This window comes from Zootermopsis nevadensis, unplaced genomic scaffold, assembly GCF_977971745.1.
Source record: "Zootermopsis nevadensis isolate Lab colony 2312 unplaced genomic scaffold, Znev_1.0 Znev_ptg000011l, whole genome shotgun sequence".
In the NCBI taxonomy this organism is placed as follows: Eukaryota; Metazoa; Arthropoda; class Insecta; order Blattodea; family Termopsidae; genus Zootermopsis; species Zootermopsis nevadensis.
The window spans coordinates 7,457,584-7,479,987 of NW_028259143.1; the positions used below are offsets into that span (position 1 = coordinate 7,457,584).

Below are 22,404 nucleotides of genomic sequence, written 5' to 3' on the forward strand. Positions count from 1 at the left end.
GCACAGGGTGACGGTGAATACAAACAGCTATTGTACAACACTGCGGCATATGAATAAGGCAATCTGGATAAAACACCCTGGCTTGCTCACTCACAGAGAAAGTGATTCTTCTCCAATAAAATAACTGCCAACAACTCCTGACAGTTTTGACAATCCACCATACAGCCTGGACCTTGAACACAGTGTCTTTGAAGAGACACGCTTCCGATGTGGTGAAAGCTGAGGTGCACCAATGGGCGCTAACACTGAATCCTGATTTCTTCTTTACTGAAATCGAAAAACTGCTCTGCTGGTAGGACAACTATCTCGGTCACTCTGGCGATTAAGTTCAGAAGCAGAGATGTCAACCATTAATATTTATTCTTTTGGATGTCTATGTCAAAGCAATAGATATGAGTGTAACAAACACTCAGAAGTTACTTACTGAAAATAACCAGTACATTTACTTTCTCTCTCCAAAGGACTGTGATGAATGAACAAAATTTTGAACATTACATGTAAGAAAAAATTCCCATGTACAATTAACATTCAGGGACTGGAACCAAAGTACAATAAGACTGATTAATTACATAAATTAAGTATTCGACAAATGTCCAATCAAAAGCAGGATAAGAAGGATGCATGAAAAAGGTAGATCCTGTATACAGCATCCTCTGGTGCTTGACAGATTTATACCACATCCTTTAAAGCCAAATGCATGACACAACTTCATTTCATCACAAAATTGTAATTTCAAGAATATATAAAAAGAGGCTAGCAGGCAGTTCACTAACATGAAGTACCAGAGATTAATATTTATCTCAAATTGGGTACAGGCATGCTGAAACATTTTCAGTGTCCATAACAGAAGTCTTTCCATGCTGATAGAGGTCTTTTGGGTTGTGATGCCATGTGTACGTGGTTCAGTGGTAACCACCTGAAAGGCAACATATCACAACCCAGAAAACAGCCAACAAACAACAATATCTTCATTGCTGTGAAAACATCACATCTCAGAAATCTTTCCACTTTTGAACTTCAGCAACCTTAGAAACCGAGTCCTGTATGCTGTTTTCTCTGAAAAAGCAAGTTTTACCACACTGAAAGTTTCAAAATGCCTTTCATTCCCACAGAAAATTTGCCTGGTTTGAAATATGACTTTATGTACATCTGATGTTCTTTAAAGTCTGTCACATTTTAAAAAATAAAATGCAGAAGATTCAACACACTGTATCTGCCATCAACTAGCAGAGGAATTCTGTACTAAACATAAAAGAATCACCTTGCAGTCAGAGTGGATATTTTTTTTTTGTATGACACAAATATTTAACTTCAAGAAACAGATTTATTAGCTACGGTAAAATTTTATTCTAAAACTAAAGACCATACAATCAAATAAATCTATGAGTGAGGTTTATCTCCTAGCCAAGAATCTTCATAAATATAACAATCCAATGAGTTTACAAGAACATTTGCTACACACTGAACTTCAGTTTCTGTGAAATACAACGCAGCTGCAATCATCTCTGAATGACCAGACACAAGAGAAAATTCTTTTACACAGTAGCCCAATTATCATAGTATTACAGACCGAATAAATGCAACTTACTCGATACACAAATCAGACAAAAATTCATCACATCCCTTCACACTATGTAAGACATATTTTTACAGACTATTACTGTACCACTAACAAACAGTTACAGCAGAATTACAAATAACCTGATGACTACACAGTGGTTTTCATAAGGCTGAGAGCGGAAAGAAAAATGTATGCAAATCTAGCACAAGGACTTGTTACACAGAACACAAGCAGAAATGCCAATGCCACATGAGGTGAAGTTTTGCTGCTGGAAAAATTCTCCACTGTAAACTGAATAAAGGACCGTTTTCTTCATAAAATATAACATATTTCTCAGGTAAATATCCGAACCCTCCTTAACCCATGTGTCCATGCTGTAAGCTGTAAAAGCAGGGGCTTATGTTGAAGTACGTGAAGACTTGTCAGAGTGAACTATAATGGGCACCCAGACCCTGGCACACCCAAGGAAGTTTAAAAGGGCTGATAAGAATCCTGAAAATAAATGACTAATGGGACTATAGTGAGGATGTGACAGCTTCAGATAGATGGTTGTAGATTTTGAACCCAAAAACAAACTAGCATCAGTTGGATGACCCACACACGGTTGAAGCATCTTAGGAAGAAGAAGCCTACAAAATGTTGTCACCTGAGCGAAAGAAAATTCACACTTTGCCAGTACGATGAAAATAATACCTCCATATATGTAAGTCACTTGCTCGGACCTCGGTAATGTACCAAAAACATCTGATGACAAGAACTATGGATGTATTGAATCAACCCAAAGGGCGAAATGAATCAAATTACCTGCCAGTGTAGAAAATGTTACATGCCAGCTGTTGCAAGATATTGCATAGGATTTAATAAAACTATGTTTTGACCACAACTGAGTTACATGGTGACTTTTCACTTGCCCTATACAACGTTAAAAATGATGGCAATTAATGCATTTCTGGTGCCTGTGTTTTGGAATGTGACTGCTGTAATAATCAGTATGTATTTCATTGACTACTGAAACCAGCATCTTATTCAGTTAAGTTGAAGATTGACTGCTCATAAACTATGACCAGTCATTGGTTTATTCACTTATTGCCATAAACATAAACACGTTTCAGTTTGAGACAATAAGGCTCTTTCATGAAGACTCAAACTTTTCAGACAATTATGAACATTTAAGCATTACAAATACAGAAAAGTTTAAAACTTTATCTGCAGTCTTTCTACATAGTGACAATACTACCCAAACAAAAGTCATATTATAAAAGCTATCAAAAACTCTTGTTAAATCCAATCAAATCCATTCATACATACACAAGAACATATACAAGAAGAAACAGTGTGGATTATACCATGCCTTTCCACTCATGTAAGATGTAGCTGCAGATACAAGGACTTATGAAGTGAACTCCCTGCATGGTATAATACACACAATATCATAAATTTAATAGCCAGAACATACTGAACCACATATACTGAAACATATTTCCTCTAAACGTTGTGTCTATTCAATTTGTAGACAAATACTCTAAATTCTGAAACCAAAATATATTGTTAATAAAGTATTTAAACAACTTATATTAAAAACGATAGAACAAACTGGAGCTAAAATGCACGGTTTGTTTCAATTTTACTAATCTTACAGCTCCCATAACTACTGACATCAACCACAATATCTTGTAACATTTGAAATAAATGAAGATGTTTCACTTTCTAAATGTATTCATTATATCAGTAATATGGAACTGTTCTATTCTGTTGAAATCCTTAATAAGGAGCCTTAATACATATATATATAAAAGTAGGTTAAATGCATGACAAGAAAGAGGGTAAGACGAATGGTCATTACACAGATAAGAAGTACATACAACTGCAAATATTCCACTTAACTATCACATTTATACAGTTTTAATAACCATGGAACAGAAATGTTCATAGCTTGCAAATAATGCAGATTTATACTTAAGTGCCATGATGAATGAAAAAAATCAATGTAATGTTAACAATAACTATGGTACCAAAATCAAAATATAGATACTTCAAGTTAAAGCAAATTCACATTAAAAAAAGAAAGATAAAAACATCATACAGCTGATTAATGCTTGGAGACTAGAGGAGATCCTCTATTACATATCAAAACCTGTTTGGGAGCACAAGGTAAAAGCAGGGGAAAGGGCAACACCATTCCCCTTGATTAATACAAAGACCAAATGGCTACAAAAGTCAGAGTTTGCTAGCATATCTTTTGTTACATCTTGCAGATCTTAAATGTGCCAATACAACAGACCAACCGGTGGTAAAAATGCCAACAAACCATGTTATATGGTCAAAATATCCCATCTTCATGTGCTGGTACGTATGATGCATATATGAAGGTAACAGTATTTTCAGTCTTAATGACAAGTTCTGAAGTTTAATGAATTCAGCCTGCAGTTTAAAATATATACGCAACAGAACAGTATGTTTATTTGCAGCATCAATCATGCAAATGAGCATAGCACATAAATTTGTGCTCTGGTGTTCAAACAAACTTCAAAATTAAATTTATAATTATATAACTTAGTTTCACTGTTAATTCCAGAAAGAAACAACAGAAAACTGCTGCAGCATTAAGCATAATCAATGTTTCCTCTTACATTACATCAATCGCACGAACAATCAAATTAAGAAAAATACATCAAACACATGACTGAAAGTTATTAGTGAACATTACATGTCAGAGTTATCCATGCACTTCATTTAAACTTCTCAAAAGCCAAATGAGTAACCAACACTCCAGAAATAATCACAGAGAAACAAAAAAAAGTGAAGAAGCCTGTAAATTTTAATTTCACAACATGTGTTAAATTTCAGAAATTTAAACACAAACTACAATGAGTGTAAATCACATTTTCAACAGGCCCTATATAAACTAAATAATGATTTTCCTTCAAATCATATAATAACATAGAACAATAATTCTGCAGATGGACCACTTGAGATGGTGCATTCTTGTTGTTAAGACATGTTGGTAAAACATAACAATTACCTACATTTATACCTCCGAAGTGGTAAAAATTCATACTGTATGTAATTCACATACAGATTTCTATTTAATAACTATTTATAACTGCACTTTTGTTGTAACTACGTATAGCTCATATATACAAAGCAACTTATTAGTTCTGATAACTGACAAACAGAGAATGCTTGTTCTTAAAAATTCCTATGTGCTACCAAAATTTTTCAGTCTAAACATAGCTGGTTTCACCAAGATTGGTCAAAACAACAGTGATTATATAAAATAACAGCACACTAGTGAAAGTTCATTTAATTCTGCCACTACTGTCATTCCAAACAGTTCCACAGTATCCAGAGAACTGAAATGATATTTATAAATTTACAGAGTCAATTAACAAGCTCTTCTATTATAGTTGAATTCAGTGCATTCAATGATCCATAAAAATGCTTATTTCAGTTTAATAATCAAATTGAAAACATATGATCAAAATGAGGATTGCCAATTTCACAGCTCATCAATCACAGAAAATGTTAAGTTCTGTTGTTTACTTTCAACATCTATGCTGTTTGAGCACAGTGAAAAACTTGTTTGGGTTACATTATAATCAGCGTGAAGAACTATGACAAACTGAGCATTGCAAGTGACTCCTGCACACATACATAAAGCTTTCATAAGGCATGAGTGAAAATTTTGGTCCTAATGAAAAGAGTGATAATTATTGCATCAAAATGATTTCATAAATCAAAATAAATACCATAACATACAAAGGATAAATGTTTCAAATGTAGGTAAAGTACATTTAATAAAAAGGAATAAATTACATGAGGAGAGTTTTCACAAAACTCTTTGCATAACCATTTATTGAAGAAACTGAACAACTATGTACAGGATTCAAACTAATGAATACTGATATTTTACTATGTATACAAACTGTATTACATCACACAAACAATATTTTTTTTATTGAAACAACATGTTCAAAATAATACAAGTTCTGCAAAAATGTTTAACGAATTACCTTTTTCTCTGGTAAATGCATACCAGTAACTCAAACATAAATTTATGAAACAATGATATTCAAAAGGGACACTTAATGTAACTAGTAAAACATTTCCCAGTTTTCATACTTGTATTTGAAAAAAAATTACAATTCAAACTATGGTTAGAACTTTCTATAATATACACATTATTTCCAAACATTATCAGCAACTGTAACAATGGACTTTCCTCTTCTTTGTTCACCTTCTTCATCTTTTTCTAGAAGGAAGCTTCTTTCTGACTTGCAAATTATATCTTCCAGTTTTTGAAGGATATTAATTGACACGAGGTGTATTTATAAGCAAGTCTACCCGAATGTATATTACAAATAAATTCAATTGAAATATCCAGAGTTCTCTTGAAGTGAAATAAAAAAAATATCTTCTGTGTTTCTAAAAAAAGTAATTCTCAACATCCCCCCCCACCAAAGTTTCACTTTCCTACCAAACAGGTACTTTTAAACAACAGACAACAAATATCCTGTGCATTTCATGTACTTATTAATAATATCCTCAGCTCTGAACAGGTTATTTACAGTTCTGAACTTCCCCCTGATAAAGTCACATTATTTATAACACCACACATCTCTTTATTCTCATTATAAAGTCTTCTGTTAATATTTAGTTTTGCTTTGTTTTTGAAGAAAGATTCTTCTCAGCTAGAAAATGTGGTTTTTGAAAATTATCAATTGACATGAAAATAATTTATTTATAAGGCTAACTTTTTTTTTGTTCGTTCGTTCGTTCGTTAGAATAGCTTATAAGCAAAATTTAATCCTGAATATAAAGGACAATGAGTAATAAAAGTGATGCCAGTTGGTTGGTATCTAAAGACCACAGGGATATACATCATTAATTTTCCTGACCTCTGCCAACCCTAGGTAAGTCTAGAATCCATTTCTGAGGTTGAGTACCCATACAGCATATACAATTGCCTCCAATGAGAGGGTGATACAAAGATGAGGTACGCTGAAAGGACCTGCAGTTTAATACGGGCTTAAAACCATGGCAAGAGCCTGGTATATTTCACTTCCTCGAAATTGTATTTTTGGCAAAGGCAAATGCTTCAGTCTGTGAGCAGAAATATCTGACCAAGGCTCAAGTGCAAAGCCCTCTGAATAAGAGTCCTGCGTCTCACCCCGAGACTAACTAGTCAGCTAACAAACAAGATGAAGACTGTGGTCTTCTGGGTTGTGATACCATGTGATCCTGTACATGGTTACCAACTTCTTGGAGGAATATATTACATCCAACCTCAACCTGAACAGCATAACAACCCAGCAGACCACAATTCACATTTTCATTGGCATGGAAACCTCAGATCTCATATAAAATTCTGTATTTTGTCCAACACACAGCACAGCGTTCACATTTCATAAAACCAATACAAGGAAAACATGATGCGAGACTGCGAACTGGACTGAATTGGCTCAGTATACGATCATATATCATAAATCAGTGTCAGAAATTAGTTAAGAACCTTCTGGGCTACTGTCTTCACTGGTGATAACAGAGAGGTTCATTCCTTCATTTGCAACCTTATTATTACTTGTCTGAACAGCAAGACACCAGCCACATTCACCTCCTCACAGACAGGAAAACTGCCATTGATAAACGTTTTTGTAAAACTACTTTATGTATCTGATATTACAACAGCTGCTGAAAGTGAAATCCACCAACATCCAAGTAACTTTAACGTGAACATAAATGCTGTAAAATACGCTACGCTAATCTTCTGTGGTGTCTATAATAACACTCTAGATTCCAATCTATAAAGCCTCCAAATTGTGTGGACTACTTCTGGTCTAAGTTTCTGCACAGAAAAAATCACACAGAATTTACACGGCTATAAGAATGGGAACTAAGAGACACTACTAATTTCTTCGGGCAATCATCAAAGTGACTTCTTTGGATTCGAGCCTTGTTTGATGTCTTGGGAGAGTTTCTGATGTCCACAGCAGATGTGGTGTCACACCACTTCAGCTGCTTGTCAAGGAGCAACATATAAAGACTGGCACAGATTAACCTCTCTGGCATTGTTTACCATTTTGAAGAACAATACCAAAATAATGATCAGCTGTTCTAAAAATTTTTGTGAATTAACAAAATCAAGCAATTCTGGAATTTGTCCATCATGATAGTAATATCAGAAACCCTGTAATTTTAAATGTAGTACACTATCGTCAGAACCCTCCAGAACTGAAAATAAGCAAGTGGTGCTGACACGGTTACAAGAGTAACAAAAAAAAGTTCTTAGCAGAGTCAAAAAGTATCTGATGCACTGAATTGAACACAATGAAGAACAGGGTGACTAAAGTTTAAAAATAAAATCATTAAAATGCTGATACATTTATGTACTCAATTTCAATAATGTACTCTTCACATACTGATCAATACTCATATAGAAACTGCATATCCAATTATGGATAAATGGAAATAGAAACAAATTAAAGCTGATTTGTAATGTCTGAGCAGCAAGTGAACTGAAAGTTGCAAGATAACTAAAAATCTTATTTTTTACACTGAAGAAAAAAGAATGAATGGACGACAACATGATTACAGTTCTTGTAACCCAGCCTAAGTCACTGCTTTTAGAGAACAGATATGTTCTAAAAGCTGAGTTACTAAATACGTCCAATAAACAGTAATTCCCCCCAAAAGGTTCAATTATATGGGATAAAATTATCCCAAATACTGAAAAATTATTTACACCAGTAGCAATAAGCATCTGTTTAACCTTTGTCAAACAAAACTTACAAGTGTAACATATTTGAAATATTTTCTTGTATGGTGAATGGTTAGCAAAACAATTGGTGAAACCAGCCATCCACTTAGATACCTCTGAAAATCCACAAATATCTGTATGCACAAAAACAAAGCATCGTCATAATGGTCCATATAAAATATTTACAGAACATGGCATGTACATAAAAGATAAGGCAAAACTTAGGTTCATACCATTTTTCATGTAATATTCCCACTGCAATCCATATGGATATCACAAATCTTCTGAAGACAAAACATGATTTCAACAAATATAATAACACACATTCATTCACAAGAACCGACAACTATTTCTACACCTATACAGCATTTTTATTTTCAGTCTGTCTTACCAGGATTCTCACTAGAAGACTCTGCAAGTGGCCTTACCTCATCTCCGTCCTGATTGTCTTCACCTCTCCCTTCATCATCCTTCTTCACCTCCTGTTCCTGTTCATCCTCAGCTGTAGTGTCTTCCATTTCAACCTACATCAGCCAAAAACAATTTAGAGTAATGCTTCCATGCACTACATTAACAGATAAGCATTATCAAGACCTACAACTCTGAAACTGGTTCTGACACATATGAAGATTTAGATTCCATATGAAAGCAAAAGCATGTACCTATTTTATCCACAAACACAAGGAAAAGTAGTCTCTGAATGCAAGTTCACATCAGGCTGCCTCACCCTTCATCCTATTTACTTCCTCCCATGTACACCAAAATCTTCAAACATGTTCCTTAAATTCAGAGTTTTCAATCAAAATTTGCATTTCTCACCTCAAATTGTGAGCTCAGTCCCACTAATTTTAGTCTCCTTGATTTGATCACCCTAATATTTAGTGATGGGTAAGAATTATAATGCTTTGCTTCAAGCAATTTTCTCAATCTTTCTTTTACTTCTATATCAGGTTCAAATAGCCAAGACACAAAACACTATAATACTAACCTCTGTGATAGCAATTGACTGAAGAAGCGATCGCACGTCTACTCGTAAATGATGGCGTGGTGTATCTTCCCAGTTCTTCACAATATCTGCTATGTCATCCTCCGTACGATTGTGAATGTTGCGTTTAGTACATGCACTAACATCCATATCCATCTCACAAATATACACCTGCAAAAGAAATTAACTTCCTGCAAGAAAAAATCACTAACACCTCACCAAATCAGCAACATTCATCAACCTTAAATTTCTACCCACTTACACCAAGTGAGTTATCCATAAACTATAAATACTATATACCCAATTCCAACAACACAAATGACTGAAATTATGCAGGAAATGTGCAGAAATAATAATTAATTTGTACCATTATTCCACGCTTCCAAAATGAAGGAACATCTATTTCTTTGCCAAGATGACCTGAAACTGATCTTATGCTACTACAGAAACGAATCAGTCAACATATAAATATAATAACAAAAAATAGACTGAATAAGGACCAAACAATGCCAATCATACTTTCCTCAGTTTAATTTCATTCACATATAAAACTGTCTGGTTGTAAACCAATCCCTGTAGACTGAATGGGAAATCCTAAAAACTAAACACATGGCAGAAATAACACAGTTTTCCTGAAAAAATCTGATAACTGATACTACTAAAAAAATATTTCATAAAGTATGTTTTTAAAGCCATTAATATTCCATACAAGTGACAACTATATGGAACATTCTTTGTTGAACAATACAAACTCATTCAGCCAATCAAGACTTTTTAAACGTTATAGAAGCCAAAGGGAAAAGATAAGTGTTTCAAAATATTCAAAATACAGGTACCAACTGACACAATTGCAGGAAAAGACCTTAAGACATACCTGGAATCCCTTTTGTTTAGCATAGCTCCACATTTCTTCAAAGTGTTTCACTTGATGGTTCACGCAGTCTACGATGATGAAAGGGAAATAGCCATCATTCACTGTTTTTCGAAAAGCCTTCAGCAATGAGTTGCGATAATGCTTTTCCATTGCTGCTTCATATTCATATTCCATAACCTAGCAACAAGGAGAAAACATAATCATTGCTGTTATAATTACAGATTACACTGTACAAGCACAATTCATAAATAATGGAAAATAATGACAAAGGTTGCAGTAACAATTACCAATAAATCTAATGAAAATGTGAGTACAAAGTTATATCACATGTGAATAAACACAAAATCTCAGTAATTTATTCATACAGCATAAAATAAATATTAAAACACATTTCTTTCGTTATATTAGTACTAAATCAAAACTACCTTGGTGATGACTTTGCGTCCAGTCTCTGGATCTTTGTCCTCTTTCTCAATTTCGACCATGAAGTAGTCATCTAGAGCTAATATCCTTGGGGCTGAACCACCCATCTCAACTTCTTTATCCTGAGAATAGAAAGGAAACTGTTAACACAGAAGTAAGATGAACATTCTTTCACCAAACTCAGTTAACAACTAGCACAAAGCACAATCAACACTCAAGAATTCATTGAAGCTTACAGTCTTATTCCTTCCCTGCACAAAACGAACACAATGGTTTACCCTAAAATCAATCGACCATCACTCCATACTTATCTGTCATCACCCTGCAATGTAAGTGACAGCCCTAACCAAGAAATGCATTATCATACCGTCCTGAGTTTGGGGCTCTGTCTCTGATCCGAAACTTGGCTGGTCTTCGAGTAAAGGTAGTTCAGCTTAGTTTTAAAACCCACACATTTAATTTTAAATATGTTTTGATATCCAATAAAGGAATAAAAGATTTTAGCTTTTTAATAATTTGTTTCCTCTTTCTGCTGTTGAGGGAAATATAGTTACAGTACAGAAGAAAGATTATGATGGTAACATGTTACTGGAAGTACACAGTGACTAACAATGATAAATAAAGTTCTACTGAAAAGAAATGGACAATTAGCTTCATATGATAGATCTGGTAAGAGCAGTATTATGTCCAGTAAATGCATGAATAATCTTTATGTACAGTTTGACTCATCTCTAAAAAAAAATTCCATTCCACTGTCAAAAAGATCAACAAGAATTTTAAGCTGTGCACATTAGAATCTACTGCAACCAATTAATTAAGCCTAAAAGTACACCTTTTGATCAAGTCTTTACTACATGACATATGTGAAATTTACTGAGCAAAGAATACAGAATGATCTCATACCTTTATAAGTTTTGCTACAAATGTTTTTCCAGAGCCAGGGGGTCCACGCAGCATTATCACCAGTCGAGCAGGCCGAACTGCCCTGCCGGGGGGACACAACAGATCCTCCACTAACACAGACCGCACCTGAGTCTCAGATGGTGGAACAGGTGAAGCAAAAGTTGGCGGTGGAGGAGCATCTGGTGGTGGAGGAAAGTCTCCATGACTGCTGAAATGATAGTGATTTTAAATGACAGCTAAAAAATTCCATTACTGTAAGCTAAACTAACTAAATGGTGAGATTCATGGTGGATGAAGTGGTAATGGAGCAGGTTTTTCTCAGATTTATTCAGCTCTCCCCTATTAAACATTCCATTTTAAATCCATTCTCATTTATGACTGCCCTGTGAGATGTAAAATATCCTGGACCAAGCAGGACACAATCTTACCCTTGGTTATAAATTTGGAGCTTCACCTCTGACTCAACACTTGGCTGGTGTCACAGTATAGACATTTTAATGTAGGGGATTAACTGAATATATGCTCACCTGTATATACAGAATATTCCTTTCACTGGGCTATAAATGCTATTATGTAAACAGGAGACCATGAGCTCAATTAACGGCTTTATGGGATTTCATTCAGCCACATACAATGCCTAACATGCTGATAGAAACAATAGACGTGGGTAAACAGGACAATGTGAAAGACCTGAAGTTTTCACGGTAACTGAATTCAATAAAATTTTCTTGCACAAGCTGTGGACAAAAGCACACAACTGACATGGTTCATTGCCCGAAAAATTTTCTTGAGGACAATGTAACGTGCCACAATCCACAGTTATACAAACAGTATTATGAACATTCCCCATGCTATGTCAATTACTAAAACATAAGATTTATAAGACATCCAACTAAAGGAGAACAAAACATGTACCTACAAAAGATAATTAATAGAACAGAGTCTTCAGAAAAAACCTGCAATTATTTTGTTTGCAAAACTTAGACAAAAAAAAGGAAAATGTATTTTTACTAATTCGTCTAAAAATAATTTAACTAAAAAACAGTGAAGATAATCATAAGATGTCTGCCTTATAAACAAAGGCAAATCATTTTATGTCCAAATGTTGGAATGAAAACTGCAAAACAAAATTAACATAAAACATGAAGTTTGTCTTCATATTCAACACTTCCCTATGTATGCTCCACAAACCTTCTTTGATCCAGTAAATATGTGTAGACATAGAAAGATACCAAATGTCATCAAGCAATAAACACAAAACAGACCAATGGTGCTGAGCTAAGACATTCAAAGTGTCAAAATGAACGCAACATTCAATTCTACATAAACAGGCTGTGCATTAGTATTGTAACTACATATTACAAATCATTTTGAGTAATTCATTGTTTTGAAAGCACACTTCCTTGATTTATTTCTCTATTCAGCAAACAGGCCTTATTCGTAATGCACAACATAAATATCCCTAACACTTTGATTGGAGTTTATTTCAAGACAAACTAATCATTTCTGTATTCCTTCTACATAAATCGAATTTACAAAACTAAAAATTATAAATTATATTTCTAATTTTCTAACAAGTAGAACACCAAACAGGTAACTGTGTACTAAGACACGTCGAATCACAGTTTTCTCTGTAGACTCTTGTCTTACCAGTGAATGTAGAATTGTGAGCCAAAGTTGGGCATGAAGGTTTTCACTTTCAGAACCTACCTGTCTTCTTTCTTATTACTTTCTCTGTAGCGTCCACCACTGCTTCCTTTGTTAATGTCTCTGTCCCCACCTCTCTCCCTATCTCGACGAACCCAACGATCCCCTCCGCTGTTTCTGTATCTATGGACATTTACATAATAACAATGTTACTATTTTTACCTTTACTGCATGTCCCCTGCTCCAGGCAGGCTAATCTCAAAGGCAAAGCTGTCTTCTTCAGTTCCACTCCATGTACATCATCAAACAACACAAAGATTCACAATGGATAACAGTTACAAAGTAACATACTACTGGCTGTGTTACTGCATACATGAAGACAGATGCAGCTGTTATAATTCTGATAAATACAGAAATAATACTTGAAACAGAAATTAAAATAAAATGTTTTTGTTACCTTACAAATCACCATTCAGCTTCAAATTACATGCACTTTTCAACTGTCATAGTTCATAATTCATGCACTTATGGTGCAATTTATTTTTGGAAATACACCCTTTTCTTCTTCAATTAGCACAAGTTGCAAACAGATGTTTATCAACAGCAGTAATACTATTAACATGTGTTCAGTCAATGTGTAGTTCTTTCTTAATATTAAAATTGGTTCATCACAAAACACAAACAGATAGACATAAGATCTGAGGTTCTCACAATGGTGGAGGATGATGATGACGATCTCCTGGATCATAATGCTGTGTGGACGTGTAGGCAGATACCAATGTTTCGAAGAAACACAATGACTACATCTTCAGTGGTGAAGACAGCACATTTTTTGAAACACTGGTACATACAGGTCCACACGGCATCATAACCCTAAAGAAAAATATTGTCATCATAAAGAAAGTTGAAGACACCAAAAACAAGCTGGAAAGACAATGACTAGCCCTTCATGTATAATTACATCGCAAATTTTGTTTTCTAAAAATGACAGACCTTAAAAACAAGACAAAAGCGCTACAACAACATGAATGCAAACACATATAACTATATAATTTTGATAAAAATAGATAATACTTGGAACAGAAATGAACCTGTTAAAAATGTGGCTACTCATTATTTTGAGTGGTTATCAAAATACAAAAGTGAGATGAATTCTACTGAAGATGCTAAATGTTTAAGGCAATGCTTTTGGACACTGATGAAAATGTACATCTGGAATCTGCCCAAGGGACAGCGCACTGAAGACTGTTTTCTGCCTCAACAATACTCCTGCCCAAAACTGCATGATAGTTGCCTCCGACTCCTCAGATCTAGCCCCATGTGACCATGTTTCCAAGACAAAAGCAAGAGCTCGAGGAAAAGATCTGATGACATCATCCTTATAACAAAATCAAATAGTGCATTTGCAGGTCTTCTCAAGAAGCTTCAAGCAACGGCAAAACTACCATTCTTGGTATATCAGGTTATAAAGGAACTATAGTTTGATGGGGACAGTATAAAGTAGCCACTAAATGTGTTTGGTATAAAGAAAATTAGTCCAGAAATGTACAAATTACACCTTGTATACTCACAGCAAATAAGTTCCTACCTTGGGTTTTACCTACCAAACTTCTTAATTCGAATCACTGATGGCTATGGATATATGAAACTAAACAGCATAAGCTGGCTCTAAATAAGCTTTACAATTGCAGCCAAAGCATTCCACCAACCAAAAGTATAAAACATGCACATTAAAACACAATCAAGACCAACTACCTGGCACATGGTTTTTCCAAAGTTATTCAGTTCTTCCAGAAATTCCTTTATGCAGTGAAACCCAATGGTGCATCAGCACAAAGGCTCATAACTGGATCATATCCTAAGAACTTCAGCAAAACTGTTAATCTGACTTCCTGAGCACAGATTATTTGGGCGCAAAAGTGATGTCAGATACTTACAGACGATGAATTACAACAAATGGAGAGAACAAACTCGTAGAGCTGAAATTAAAATGGCCTGCTGTTCTGCCTACATTGACCATATAAGTCTGTTCCATAGGGCAAATATTCAGAAGCTAAAAGAACAAGATTATCTGGGTGAAAGGCTAATTATATGAAGTGGCATCATTCATCTAGATTGACTAGGACAGCCACTATTCTGCCTCTTGAGTTACACTCAAGATTCTAACATAATGGGGTTAAGTAACTTGCCTAAATGAGAAAAAAAAAAGAAAGAAGAGTTTTCACATGCAGACACAGACAAAACACAGCAATGTTAATGTGCACATTTTTGCAACTATATTGCAAATACGTCAACGAAAAACATATCTAGCCCTGTCACAATGCTTTGATGTTCCAGGATATATGTCAATCACATTAAAGCAGAGCTACACTTACTTCACTATAAACTTCACACTTTTATTTCAGATAACAAAAAGGGATTCAAACAAGCTGTGTCATATGTTTGTTGATAATTTTCAGACTCATATTTTAGATAACAAGAAGGGAATTAAAGAGGCAAATGATAATTCATTACATTCAGTATCTAGATGAACTTGAGAACTAAGAAACTGAATTCTTTCTTACCTTAAATAATAATATCACAGAAGAACATTAACAATTTTTCTACATGTAGAAACCTTGCAGGATACCTCTAAATGACACACATTCAAAATTTAGTGCATGTTAAATAAAATTACCTACAAAATCCAGACTTAACTTCTTACCTATCATCATCCTCCCACTTGTCCTTCCGGTCATCTCGCCCCCCATCCGAATCCACCCGACTGCCACGGTCTCGCTCCCACCGTGACTCTCTTTTACCAAAGTCTATTCCAAACAACAAAGTACATACTTAAGAACTATGATATGTGATAAATAAAACCAAGCGGCAGGATATTAGTTAAGTTCATATAAAAATATTGAAGTCTGTAATTTTTGCCAAATATTATTAGGGTGGTCAAATAAAGGATGATGATAAACATGAGAAATGAAATACGCTATGGAAGAAATAAGCAATGTACATATTTCGGTTAATAACTGCAAAGAGAACAACTACTTAAGTGACTCAGGAGGAAAAATGATATATTGAAAAGGGTGTTAAAGAAATAGGGTATGAGGTTGTTGACTAGATCTAACTGATCCAGCGCTATAACATCCCATGATAAACTATTGTGGAAATATTTAAACCTTCAGCTTCCAAAAATGGCAGGACATTTCTTCACCAGCCCAGTAAATTACAGCTCAAGAAAGACCCCCAACACCATGGATTTAGCCAGTTTCAAGAGCAGCATCAAATTGGGGGGGGGATTTGTGAGATTTAAGATTTCCATGGCAAGAATGTGGATCCATAAAATGATTATGAATGACTGCAAATGATGAGTTAGGAGGGAGCATTTTCAGCATGTTTGTACTATGCCGACATTTGCATGAAGGGAATGCAGAAATGTGTGCAAAACCTGTCTACCAGCTAAGATTCAAACCAGGGACCTCCTGAAGAGACAGGAGCATCAGCCCTCTTCTACAGTGTCCTATGAATTCCCTCATAGCAAAGACCATGGAATTTTATACCTTTGATTGAAGAATTAACTGTATCAGATATATACGATTATATTAATAGATTTATGTATAATATAAAAGTGTAAAACAGACAACACATATAAAGTAGAAATGTTTTAGGAGGAAGATGTAGGAAAAGTAGAAATGTGGAAGGTACTCTGGCCCATAAACCCAAATATACTTCAAATATGTACCCCTGTCTTGGTCCCAATTGTTCTTCCCCCAGTCTCTGTCTCGTTCACGATCACGATCACGGTCCCGGTCACGTTCTCTATCTCTTTCTCTGTCCCTGTCTCTCTCTTTGTGAAACCTGTCATCCCTATCACGACCACCTCGGAATGGTTGATCATCTCTTCTCCATGACTCTGAAATAAAGAAGAAACTTATGACAATTCTACACCTTCATTCTTATCAACTACAGTAAAAAACACTACACTAAAATGACAACATACGCAAGTAACAAAATCATTTATATGAACAAAACAAATGGCTGCATATGTCTATGGCATAAAAACTATATATATATATATATATATATATATATATAAAAATAAAATATTGCAATTTTATTCTCAAGAGCAGATATTTAGATGAGTCAAGAAAATTAGACAGATGGTTGCTAAAATCCCAAACTATCTGGTATCAATATAACAGTTCAATGAACATATGAAAGGTGAACAGTTTATATGGGCAACTCAGGACTGTGTTCCTGAAAATCACCAGACAAAAACATGAAAACAGGAAACACAAAATGCAACAACAGGGGTTACATTTATGAGTACAGAAGATCTTAGCGTTTCAAGATTAAATTAGTCATTAATACACTTTTTATACATATTAAGGTACAAGAGCAGTAAATAATTACATAAAACACACAAAGAAATTAATAGATCTTAATTACAAATGAGGCTAAATCTTGCTGAAGGTGGTTGGTTGGCTGGAGAAGTTACTGGGAGCTTGGTCATCAGGGTTAGATGACTCATGTAGCAGGTGAAGGTAGATGTGGTACCACAGGAACTTCAAGTTTGCCAGGCTCTCAAGCTGAAGTTGAAGAAATGGGTGAAATGGAAGCTCAAGTAAAGGCTAAAGGCTGCTCTTTAAAGAACCTCTTGATAAAAACCTGAGTTGCAATCATCAATTTCTGATTTTAGAGCTCCTTTGTAGCATTTCAGGTAACTTTAAATCTTCCTCCATACTTTGGAACTTCTCATGAGGTTTGTGCCATGATCATCAAACAGGTCCATAGCACTGTCAAGTGATTTTTAAGCCTGAAACATGCTGCTCATTGTGAAGGTTCTCATAGGCTCAATCAACTCAGGAAATACTTGACTCTGATTCTACCAATGTGCTCCCCCTCCAAAGCTAAAATATCGTAAATGCTCAGGTCCCCTTGGTGTTACTCTAGCAATTCATTCAGATTCTCTTTATCAACCTTCTCAAATTCAACTTGCTAAGTCATGTCAACAATGGCTTTTCCAATGCAAAGTCTATTAGGTCACAGTTTCTTCCACATGCCATCCATACAGTGTGGAGCAAGTACAAATGATACCAACTGTCATTTTGATGTTAAAATGGCACCAGATTTCTTTGATGCAGAGCTTATAATCTACATCACATTCCCCGATAAGCCCAGAGAAGGTTCAAAGTAGCTGAAAGTAGATCCTCTGCCACAGAAGAGTGAGCAACTCATTTACAAGTTTGGAGACATTTGAACAACTTGAAACTAATATCACAAATTTTAGTCAACAAAGTTGAATAAAAAAATTATGTTTCTGTATAAAAGCTTAAACAGGAATTTCATACAAAGAGGTGAGTTCTGGCAGTTATGAATGATATTATCCTTCATTTTTTAGAGGAGTCAAGACCAAACACATCTATTCCTTTCAGTGCACAACAGTTTCCATCTTTGGTACGCCTCCTAGCACTGTGAACCAAAGAGAAATTACTTTACACAACAAAGTCTGCTCGACATAACTTACGGAAGTGTGAATCAAGGTTTTCTATAGATGACAGTAATGTAAACAAGTGTATCTTGTAATAGTGAAGCCATACCTGTATTAGGAACATCTGAACGTCGTGAAGAGGCACCATGACCATAATCAAATGTCTGCACTGGTTCAGGAAAATTCCCTACTGTTGATCCACAATCTGAACACCAATTACACAAAGATTTACATCATCAAAACACAGAAACATCAGAAGATATATTCATAATTATAAAAATTCCAAACACTATAATCTGTATACCCAACCCAATTACACCAACACAGAAGACCATTTATTAATTCTAAATGTTGGTATTATTATGCTTATATTTGTGTAGCACAAAATTATTCTGTTTAAAAACAAGAAGAGAAATGGGAGACAGACATTCATGAACAAATTTAACTATAAAAAGTAATAGCCATAGAAATGATATATACAAGTAAAAGCTGTCCCACTATACACCATGTAGGCACTTGGGGCAGGGAGAGGTGGTATAGCTCATACTCATTCTTAACCTCGGCACTAGATAGGGGTGAGTGGTCAGTGTCACACCCTGGTCGCACTTTACCCCCAGGAAAGGATACCAGTACCCACTGGAGAGAAGGCTGGATGGGCCCCAGAGGGTCTGAACGCAGAGGCTAGAGGAAAACATCCTCTGCCCGTTGGGGATCAAACCCTGGTCGTCCAGTCCGTAGCCAGTCACTGTAAAGACTGAGGTACCCTGGCTCATACATGTAGATACTGTAATTTATTTTCAGTCTTAACATCACTGAATGTCATGGCCAAGTGGTCAGAATTCATGCTTTGTATATATGAAGTCCAGGGTACAAATCTGGGCCCAGAGACTGCCTATCCTGACTGAGGTTATTCTCAGTCCATCCAGGCAAATGCCACAGCAATGTCTAATATATGGCAATGACCACATCCTTCCATATACATTCCAATTCATTATACAGTCAAACCTCGGTTCACGAACTTAATTCGTTCCTGAAGGTCGTTCGTAAACCGAAACTATTTTCCCCATAGGAATTAATGTAAAATGGATTAATCCATTCCTGGACCGCAGATGATTGCTTATTTAAAATTTTACAACAGTACTTTGTGCACAAGTTCTTAACACAAAATTAATGGAAACCATTACATCTATCACAAAAAAGATAAACACAACACTAAGCAGATCAAATATAGACGAAAACTTAATTTACCGTACCTGTATGGAGGAGAGTTGACGGCGTAAGTGGAAAGTGGTGAGGAAGTGAAATGTTATTGTATGGAAGGGGATTCTTTTTCTTTTTTCTGTCTCTTGGCACCACTCGACTCTGCATCTGACTCACTGGGCCTCTGTCTCACTAAAAAGTTGCCCAGTGTGATTTGTTTCTGTCTACGTTTTAAAATGTTTCTAAAGTGACACATGGCATTATCACTGAAAATGTTTATGCTGCGGCTTGCTACTGCTTTAACGGGGTGATATCGTTCCACGAAAATTTGCACCTCACCCCATTTTGCACAAATTTCACGGATCAAAGAAGTAGCAAAATCAGAGACACGAACACCATTTTCATGTTTGGCTACGATTTCTTTCTTAACATCTATCATGATATTGGTATTTTTTTCTTTTCACTTTGCTGCTATCATTGTCTTTCTTTGGCCCCATGCTGGATCATTCTTCTACGAATACTGCCGACGCTGATACTCCCAGCTTATCGCTCCATGATGTTGACGGTTTGCGTGTTCATAACTCGAGACACAGTACGTCATCCGAGACGCTTTGTGTTCGGAAAATTTGTTCGTAAACTGAATTGTTCGTGAACTGAGGTTTGACTGTATATTAATCACATCATTTGATGCCACGTACTCTTAGCCACTAACAGTGTTGTTAAATAAATCACAAATAGAAGATGGCTGTCTTCTGGGTTGTTGCGCCGTGTACTCTGGTAGAAGTTAATCGACATTTCAGAGGTCCTTGCTGCCTCCATCATCAGGGCAATGAGTAAGCTGTGCAAGAGGAAATGCTAGAGTTATAGGAAACTGACAGTCAAGGAAGAGCCTAACCCTACCAGTGGAGAGTAGTGTCAGAATCAGGTGAGGGCATGGGAACCAATGAGAGTGTGGGGGCATGCCACAGTGTGTGTGAGAGAGAGATGAAGAGAAGGAAAGAGGGAGAGGTCAGAGGAAACGAACCTTTTAAGGGCCCCTCGGAGACTGGACGGTGGATCACCGGACATGCAGGAGATGGGTGGACGTGATGAGGAGGAATCAGGCAAGTGGAAGTTAGCACTGGCCAGGGCCTGATGTGCTCTGAAAAGCGCAGAGTAGTGGCTAGCAGCCTGGACAGGGCTGGAAATGCTCTATGGGATGCTTCCGAAGTCCTCTGAGAGAGTAAATGAGGGGAACATGGTGAAACAACCCAAGATATCACCATCTGTATTCACATTACCATGGAAACCTCAATCTTACAAACACTGCTCGTTTACTCTAAATAATGACCTGAAATTTACTACACAAAAATGTAAATAAAAAAGCATGCTCAAAATACTTACTTCATTCTTAAAATAACAATAACAATATATTCAAAAATTTATCAGAAATACAACCTGAAGGCAATATAGCAAAATACTATTTGTGGCTTCAAACTCAAGTACTTCCAAGCATAAACTTCCATCACACACATGAAGGTATGATGCAATATAAATGTAAAGTTTCTACAGTCTGCTAAAAAAAATCTGAATATGATTCACAGAGGATTACTGCTGTAGCCGTAAGTACAGTTCCGTAACAAGAACTGATTTGATTTGCAGCAATTCTCTTCTTGAAGGGGGGGGGGGGGGGGGAGAAAGGGGGAAAGAAGGAAAATAAATATGTCTGGTAATAATTTAAGTTTCATCAAATTACGTAGGTTAAATGTTACTGAAAATGTTGCATATTCCTGGATCTGAGTGCATCACAGTAATAATATGTATTTACCTGCTACTCCTGGAACTGCAACTGGTTTATGGCCATAATCTACCACAGTAGCCGGTTCTAGCTCGAAGCCCCTATCCCAATCCCTGGATCGACTACCATGGTCCCATGATTGTCCTCTTTCCTCAAATCTCTCCCAGACACCTTTAGGATTATCCGCAAATCTATCTTCTCGATTGACAGATGGTGGAAATCTTGAACCCCCCAAATCATCTACATTACTCTTCCAATTTTTACCAGAGGGAGGTCGATCACCAAACCTGTAATCCGACATAAATGTGACACATTATACTACCATCAAGTGCCACATATTGATCAAAATCTGTCAAAAACTAAAAATGACATAATAGTAAGTTCACTTAGGCCAGTAAAGAAAATTAACTGTGACCCTTATCATATAAGAATATGACCAGACTGCTTCTCTGGCATTTAATGGTTTAGCAGTATGCTACCACAGCACATGACCAGCTGGACTTGTGTGTGCTGTGCCCCATGGATAACAAGAATTGAAGACAATGAATAATGATAATACATATACAAATATAACAAAGTGCAAGATATTGAGTACGATCAAAATTTGTCAAAAGACATAAAAACATTCAATTAGACCCTGATGTAAAATTATACTTGAAGAGAACAAAACCTTAACAAGGAAATAATTATATAACAGCAACACTCCATATGAAATGTCATCAAGATCAAAAATTCAATTTGACACTTAAATAAGCACCTTTAAAATCTGGAGAGGCATGAGGGGGCTGAAGGTCACTA

General features: G+C 35.8%; 1 protein-coding gene across 11 annotated transcripts in view; it reads right to left on the reverse strand.

The window, feature by feature from the left end:
• LOC110834246 (protein ZAP3) overlaps nt 1-22,404 on the reverse strand; it is a 46,982-nt gene that overhangs the window by 4,799 nt on the left and 19,779 nt on the right. For 7 of the 11 annotated variants that reach the window (XR_015534694.1, XM_022073195.2, XM_087347195.1 and 4 more), the window contains 10 exons: nt 21,637-21,893; nt 18,739-18,834; nt 16,881-17,051; nt 15,855-15,957; nt 13,214-13,333; nt 11,504-11,711; nt 10,603-10,722; nt 10,178-10,354; nt 9,307-9,474; nt 8,747-8,842 (listed from right to left, as the gene is read on the reverse strand). Coding sequence is in view for 10 of the 11 variants with exons in the window: in XM_022073195.2 (XP_021928887.2) it covers nt 8,747-8,842; nt 9,307-9,474; nt 10,178-10,354; nt 10,603-10,722; nt 11,504-11,711; nt 13,214-13,333; nt 15,855-15,957; nt 16,881-17,051; nt 18,739-18,834; nt 21,637-21,893 (1,516 nt within the window). In the remaining variant the exon portion in view is untranslated. The remainder of the gene's footprint in view (nt 1-8,746; nt 8,843-9,306; nt 9,475-10,177; nt 10,355-10,602; nt 10,723-11,503; nt 11,712-13,213; nt 13,334-15,854; nt 15,958-16,880; nt 17,052-18,738; nt 18,835-21,636; nt 21,894-22,404) is intronic. The other 4 variants (XM_087347196.1, XM_087347197.1, XM_087347199.1 and 1 more) reach the window with 4 other exon arrangements.